The sequence below is a fragment of the Budorcas taxicolor genome, chromosome 4 (genome assembly GCF_023091745.1).
Source record: "Budorcas taxicolor isolate Tak-1 chromosome 4, Takin1.1, whole genome shotgun sequence".
Lineage (NCBI taxonomy): Eukaryota > Metazoa > Chordata > Mammalia > Artiodactyla > Bovidae > Budorcas > Budorcas taxicolor.
In genome coordinates, this window is record NC_068913.1 from 108,825,429 (window position 1) to 108,833,474 (window position 8,046).

Below are 8,046 nucleotides of genomic sequence, written 5' to 3' on the forward strand. Positions count from 1 at the left end.
CTGTATACTACATGTTAATGTGAATAAGAGAGTTAATCCCAAGATTCTCACAAGAAAGAAATACCTTTATGTCCATATGAGAGGCTGGATGCTTACTGTGCTTATCACAGTCATCAGGTCACAAGGTATGTAGGTCAAATTGTTATACCATACACCTTAAACTTATAAAGTGTTGCATGTCAGCTGTAACTTGATACAGTTAGAAGAGAATAAATAAATTAAATAAAATATCCAAATGAAGAATCTACCCCTTGTCTATACATGTTGAAATCTAGGTAGATTCTTTTTAATATAAATTTATTTATTTTTAATTGTAGGATAATTACTTTACAGTATTGTGTTGGTTTCTGCCAAACATTAACATGGATCAACCACAGGTATTAAATATAATCTTTCAGTGCATTATTTCCCTCTTTTAATCTCCAGTATTTTATCCTCTTTATTGAGTTTTAAAAATGAATGACACTGCTTATTTCCTGAATGCCTCATAGATTCTTTTTTCATGTGCAGTGACTATTTTATACCTCCATTTTCTTTACTGCTTATAATTTATTAAAACTTGAGTAAATGCAAGACTTTCCTTGATCTATTGGAATATTTAATCATGCTTACATTAGATTCTTTGTAAGACTGTTCAACACATTCAGTTACAACTTGGGTAAACAAAAGGTTTCATTGTTTAACTCATACACCTTTAGCACTAACTGGTTTGTATTTGAATATTTTTTTTTAATCACATTCTGAGTAGGAAAGTTTTATTAGTATTATTCAAAATTAATTTGATTTTTCATCCTCTCTTCCCTCTGTTTTGTGATGATGACTTTTTGTTTTTCTTCCTTCTATCATAATCTCCTAATAGAGAACCGGATCTCATTAAGGGCATTTCAGGCTCTGATAAACCAATGAGAAAGCAAGCATATTGAATATTATATATATGCCTTTAATTCAGCAACTCTATAGGTATTTTCAACCTCCTTTCATCTTTTTATAAATGGCCCTCTTTACGTGTTGGGACATGCCTTCACCCCTCATCCAGGTCACTTACAACTCTGACAGCTTCCTGCCCTTGCAGAGTCTGGACTTTAGACAGAGGCAAGGCATCAGGACCTTTTCAGATTCCTCTGAGCATTTTCCCAGCCCTGGTCATGTGTGTGGCCTTCTAGTTTCCCAGCAGTATCTGCTGCTGCTGCTGCTGCTGCTAAGTCGCTTCAGTCGTGTCCGACTCTCTGCGACACCATAGACAGCAGCCCACCAGGCTCCCCTGTCCCTGGGATTCTCCAGGCAAGAACACTGGAGTGGGTTGCCATTTCCTTCTCCAATGCATGAAAGTCAAAAGTGAAAGTGAAGTCCCTCAGTTGTGTCTGACCCTCAGGGACCCCATGGACTACAGCCTTCCAGGCTCCTCCATCCATGGGATTTTCCAGGCAGAGTGCTGGAGTGGGGTGCCATTGCTTTCTCTGAGTAGTATCTGGGAGCTATTCAAAGCATCTATTTACCAAATCATCTTATTTCCAATTCTTCCATTCAGGGTGTTATGTTAGTCTATAGTTTACCACCAACTTTTATTACTTGCCTCATGTGGCAGCAGCTGATAGTTTTGCCTTCAAAGACTTTCAACAGTTGCCTCTGGGTACTTATATGCAGAGTACATCATGAGAAACACTGGGCTGGAAGAATCACAAGCTGGAATCAAGATTGCTGGGAGAAATATCAATAACCTCAGATATGCAGATGACACCACCCTTATGGGAGAAAGTGAAGAGGAACTAAAAAGCCTATTGATGCAAGTGAAAAGAGGAGAGTGAAAAAGTTGACTTAAAGCTCAACATTCAGAAAATGAAGATCATGGCATCTGGTCCCATCACTTCATGGGAAATGATGGGGAAACAGTGGAAACAGTGTCAGACTCTATTTTGGGGGGCTCCAAAATCACTGCAGATGGTGACTGCAGCCATGAAATTAAAAGACGCTTACTCCTTGGAAGCAAAGTTATGACTAACCTAGACAGCATATTCAAAAGCAGAGACATTACTTTGCCAACTAAGGTCCGTCTAGTCAAGGCTATGGTTTTTCCAGTGGTCATGTATGGATGTGAGAGTTGGACTGTGAAGAAAGCTGAGCACCAAAGAATTGATGCTTTTGAACTGTAGTGTTGGAGAAGACTCTTGAGAGTCCCTTGGACTGCAAGGAGATCCAACCAGTCCATTCTGGAGATCAGCCCTGGGATTTCTTTGGAAGGAATGATGCTAAAGCTGAAACTCCAGGACTTTGGCCACCTCATGTGAAGAGTTGACTCATTGGAAAAGACCCTGATGCTGGGAGAGGTTGAGGGCAGGAGGAGAAGGGGACAACAGAGGATGAGATGGCTGGATGGCATCATTGACTCAATGGACGTGAATCTGAGTGAACTCTGGGAGTTGGTGATGAACAGGGAGGCCTGGCGTGCTGCAATTCATGAGGTCGCAAAGAGTCAGACACAACTGAGCGAATGAACTGAACTGAAGTGAACTGAGCCACCCCTGCAGTGGGAGAGTTTTGAGTTAATTACATAAAGGAAGTTCTATGAGTGCATCCTTCAAGGACAGGTCAAATCCAACATCCAGAATTCTGTGAGTATAAAATATATTCTGCTCCTTTTGGTAGTGAGTGTACATCAGAAATGCAGACTATCTTGCTTAGAACTGCTCCTGAGCTAGGGAGTAGGGGATGGTATCAGGGCAAGTTAAAATACTACAGATCTCTCAGGTTGATTTTCAGGCTTGTTTTCCATATTAAGCAATAGTGTGGTTGCTATGGCTTTTGATTAGATTCCAGAATTCCAAAAAGGATTATTTTGACAGGTGTTTCCATTTTATATGTTGCTTTTCTAGAGAGAACTACGTCTAATTCTTCTGTTCCATTTTTCTTTTCCCTGTGTCCCTCCACAGAGTTAATGTTTTCTTGATCTTCTAACTCAGATGTAGATTTAACATGTTGATTTGTAAAGACATGTGACAGGCTTTAATCTCATCCAATTTTTTAAAAGAAGGATCCTTACATTTTTGAATGGGAATATGAACTGCTCATGGGCTAAATTTATCAGTGTAATTAAGTAATTAATACTGACTAGAAAGAAAGGCTAATAAAAGTCAGTAGTTACACTTTTCTGTCAAAACGCATGGAAATTAGAACCTTTTACCTTCTGTCAGCCTGTGCCCCGCATATGCGCTATTGTTGTGTATTTAGTTCAGTCTCATTCTAGGTACCAGAGAACACCACCAGTATTCCCACCATCAATATCTGCTTAGCTTACAGACATACGCACTGCCTTCTCTGCTCTTTATTTCCTTTTACAGTGTGAACTTTCTTTCTGGGCTGACTTCTTTTCTGCTTGAAATGAAATATTAGAATTTCCTTCAGTGAGAAGAGTTGAATCCAGGCTGGCTCTGCTCAAGAGTAGGGTTAGTTGTTTTTAATAGACGAGTATGGTGCAGGGCATGTAGTCTCTCCTCCTGCCAGAAACTGAAGTCTAAATCTCAGAGTTTGTAAACGGCATCCTTCAAATTTGAAACTTTGGTTTTTAAATTTCCACTTCAAAATGGGGAGATTTTGTTTTCTTATGATTTTTCATACTTCTCTAACAGGTGACTTTTTCGGATTCTTTAATGCTGTTTTTACATTGTAAGTGAAAGAAAGTGAAAGCGCTAGTCACTCACTTGTGTCTGAGTCTTGGTGACCCCATGGACTGTAGCCCACCAGGCTCCTCTGTCCATGGAATTCTCCAGACAAGAATACTGGAATGGGTTACCATTCCTTTCTCTAGGGGATCGTTCAAACCCAGGTCTCCTGCATCGCAGGCAGATTCTTCACTGTCTGAACCACCAGGATTTGTTATTTATGTTCTGTTTATCCACCATCATGCTCACAATTTTGACTGTTTCTTCTCTATTTAAATGAATAATGTTGCACAATAGTCCTGCTATCACAGTTTATGTATATATCTGTAATTTACAATCGACTGAGAAATAATTTTTCAGAATATCTAATAGGGCATATTTTACAAATTCCTGTGTATATAGAAATTACATATATGTGTGTATATATACATATTTATTTAATAACTATTTATTATTGTAATCATATTACTAAATGTATTATAGTAATGACTACCCCCACGCCAGCTCCTAGAGCTTCTGAGTGCTGGGCTGTGGCAGGTGTCTTCTATTCCTCAGCAGCTTTCTTGGCATCCCTTCCCAGTGTGGTTGAGTGGTGGTCCTTCTCAGCCAATAGACCAACTCTATTGTTTTGAGAATAACCTGGCTACAGGCTTCATATACAGATATTTCTTCTGAATAAGGCTCTGACATGGCCAAAAAAGCAAAAGGACCTTATAACCTAATAGATAAATGTGTTAATAGAGTAATGACTGATGCTGGAAAACAGAATTCGGATAACTGTTATAGTAAACTCTTTACTGAAACAGTATAAGAGTTTTACAATATAGTTATTTCTTACTATTTCCTACACTATCATCTAATATGGATAATTATTAGACTCAAGATTACTGTTCTGATAGAAATATGTGTCCTATCACAAAATAGGATAGAATGAGTGTGCCAATCCACTGGCTAAAAGAATATTTTAAAGCTCCCTAGCTCAGTTACTGAGCTGTCCCAGTAAAGAATAGCATATCCTTTGTTTACTGAGCTGCAATTATTTTAATGACTCTATTGGAAAGAAGAAATTTTATTTAGGCTATTTTAAACTAGATAGGTAAACAGAAAGATAGATAAATAGCTAGTAGGAAGAAAGAAAGAATGAAAGGAAGGATGGAAGAGAGGGAAGGAAGGAAGGAATAGATTTGACAAGAATTTCCATGTCCTAGAAATAAGTATAAGAAAAGAAAATAGACATGAAAGTATATGTAGAAAATATAGTCACTGTAGCACTATAATCCACACAACCTAGTTAGAAAATGATATACTAAATAAAATGTTCATATTGTACAGGTGTTTAAAGTATATTGCAAATAAATAATTGATATGAAAAATATACATGATGTTATTCTAAATGAAAGAAGACAGAGGATGAGATGACTGGATGGCATCACCGACTCGATGGACATGGGTTTGGGTGGACTCTGGGAGTTGGTGATGGACAGGGAGGCCTGGCATGCTGCGATTCATGGGGTCACAAAGAGTCGGACACGACTGAGCGACTGAACTGAACTGAACTGAGATACACAGTATTGTTCATATAATTTTAAATGTATATGTGAAAATATAGGGATAGTGAAACATGGAAAATTGTTTATAGAAATTATTAACAATCATCAGCTTTGGACATATATTTCACATATGTATTTTCTCTTCAATGTTTTATGAATTTGTATGTTTCTCTAAGATAATTAGAAAACTTGATGTTAGAATCTCATATGATGTAGATGCTTCTTTACCCATAGTGTAAACCAGATCATTGAAACATTAATTTATAAGTCTAAAATTTCCAGAAGACTATAATTACCTGAAAACCAAGAAAATAAAAAGCGGTTAGCAAGATAATTCATATGATTTGGTGATACTAAATCTACATTGCCAAAAAAACTACTCTATAAGATTGAGAGTGCTCTTTATGATATAATGTTAATTTAGTAAAATAGATTTTGATCTCCAAAAGAAGGCAGTAAACGTGTTAAGATTAAACAAGTCAAGGTAAGAATCCATTATCCACTTAGCAATCTATATACTGTCCCAAATTATATTTATCCCTATTGCATGGGGATATCAGAAATGTGGCAAAAGTGATGATAAAAAATTATTATTAAACACTCGATATAAGCAGATATTTTAAAATGATTCTTCAATACAAGAAGACATATTTTAAGTGAAATAATTGCTTCCAACCTGAAATGGTAAATGTACAAGATGAGTATAGGATAGTTTGTTAAGCCAGAAGAAAGAAAGTACTTAAAACTTTATGGATTAAAAACTTTATAATGGAAATAACATTGAGGAACCACCTTAGCCAATGATCAACATCAACATTACTGGGACAAATTATCTGTGTATTAATGGAGGGCATTAAGAAGGACATTTTTTTTCTGCTAAAAAAATGTTTAATCTGAGTTAGAACATGGACAATAAATGGAAAATGCATTGAGAAACACTTTAAAAAACAAGAACTCATACTCTTCAAAAATATCACCATCAAGACAAGAAATGCAAAGAATGTAAAATTAGAGGAAATGATAGGATATGTGATGTTGAATTTGAACCTTAAGACTACCAGGGCAGGAAATGCTGTATTTAGAGTAGTGAATCATGTTAATGTTACATCTCCTGTTTTTGGTAATTATACTGAGAATACATTAGCAAGTATCCATGTTACAGAGAAAAAATTCCAAAAGGTTTAGATGTAAATCGCCAATAGGTGAATATGGTTTCCCGTTAGTCTTATGGGGTCTCCAGAAAATTAACACTATGTGCACACAAAGAAGATAAATGATAAGGCAAAATAAAAAAAAAAACAGTTTGGTAAAATCTATATAGTAGTATAGTTTATAGTCCCTGATACTTATCTGAAATTTTGTATTACTTCACATTAAAAAAAAAAAAACGGCGAAGAAACTTAGAAAAAATAAAAACAGTAATGCAGGGATAAGTATGCCAGCTTCCTCTTCATTCCCTTCTGATAAATAACTCCTATTTTCATTGTTATCCAGCTGTGACCTTCCCATCACACTTCACTCCTTGACAGACTGTCTTTAGGAATGGAGGGCAATCAATCATGGATTGCAGAATTCATCCTGGTAGGATTCCAGCTCAGTGAAGACATGGAATTGGTCCTGTTTGGTATCTTCTCCCTGTTATATACCTTCAACCTGCTGGCAAATGGCATGATCTTGGGTCTCATCTGCCTCGACCCTAGACTGCACACCCCCATGTACTACTTCCTGTCTCATCTGGCCATCATTGACATATCCTATGCTTCTAGCAATTTGCCCAATTTGCTGGCAAATCTAGTGAAACACAAAAAAGGCATCTCCTTTGTCTTATGTACTTTGCAGATGATTTTTAATTTGACTTTTGCTTCAATAGAGTGTTTGATTTTGGTGGTGATGTCCTATGACAGGTTTGTGGCGATCTGTCATCCCCTGCAGTACATGGTCATCATGAACTGGAGGGTGTGCACGTTCCTGGCCATTGCTTGCTGGGCCTGTGGATTTTCCCTGGCCATAGTACAAGTAACTCTGTTTCTAAGGTTGCCCTTCTGTGGGCCCCAGAAGGTAAACCACTTCTTCTGTGAGATTCAGTCTGTTCTCAAAGTGACCTGTGGTGACATCTGGATCAATGAAATGTTTCTCTTTGCTGAAGGTGTGTTTATTTTAGTTGGGCCCCTTTCCTTGATGCTGGTCTCCTACGTGCACATCCTCTGGGCAATCCTGAAGATCCAGTCAAAGGAGGGCCGCAAGAAAGCCTTCTCTACCTGCTCCTCCCACCTCTGTGTGGTTGGATTCTACTTTGGCATAGCCATGATGGTGTACTTGGCCCCTGACAGTAGCCACCGAGAGGAACAGAAGAAAATCCTTTTCCTGTTTTACACTCTATTCAACCCACTGCTGAACTCTCTTGTCTACAGTATACGGAATGCTCAAGTGAAGGCTGCCTTCCACAGAATATTGCAGAAAAAGAGGACAGTGTGAGGGAGGGTCCAGTTTTGGTTCAGTGCATTTTCTCCCAGTGAGATGTGATTGCTGGTATACAAAACTCAACAAAATTTCCTGAGAAGATGCATGATTTCATGATGACAATTACTCAAGAGGAACATCAACATGATGGCAGAGTAAGATCCCCTAAGCCATTGTTCCTCCATGGAGACCAGAATATACCGGCCATATTTCCTTTCTGAAAATAACAGAAGTCAGATAAGAGGTGTCAGCACCCCAGACAAACACAACACCAAGAAGAGATACAGTAAGTGAAGTGTTTACGCAAATTGATGACACTTTACCTCCTATGGCTACCTCCTGTATCTGCCACCATGTGTCCAGATCAGGAGAAAAGTCCC

At 37.9% G+C, this 8,046-nt stretch overlaps 1 protein-coding gene across 1 annotated transcript; it reads left to right on the plus strand.

Annotated features, from left to right (window-relative positions):
* Positions 1-6,748: 6,748 nt before the first annotated feature.
* Positions 6,749-7,681, plus strand: LOC128046540 (olfactory receptor 2A2-like). Its single transcript, XM_052638667.1, has 2 exons — positions 6,749-7,000; positions 7,046-7,681. The coding sequence occupies exons 1-2, from the start codon at positions 6,749-6,751 to the stop codon at positions 7,679-7,681; spliced, it is 888 nt and encodes a 295-aa protein (XP_052494627.1).
* Positions 7,682-8,046: the final 365 nt, after the last annotated feature.

Coding starts and splice junctions, on each gene's coding strand:
- LOC128046540 (XM_052638667.1), top strand. CDS start 6,749: ATGGAGGGCAATCAATCATGGATTGCAGAATTCATCCTGGTAGGATTC. Junction 7,001..7,045: donor CCAATTTGCTGGCAAATCTA/GTGAAACACAAA, acceptor TGTACTTTGCAG/ATGATTTTTAATTTGACTTT.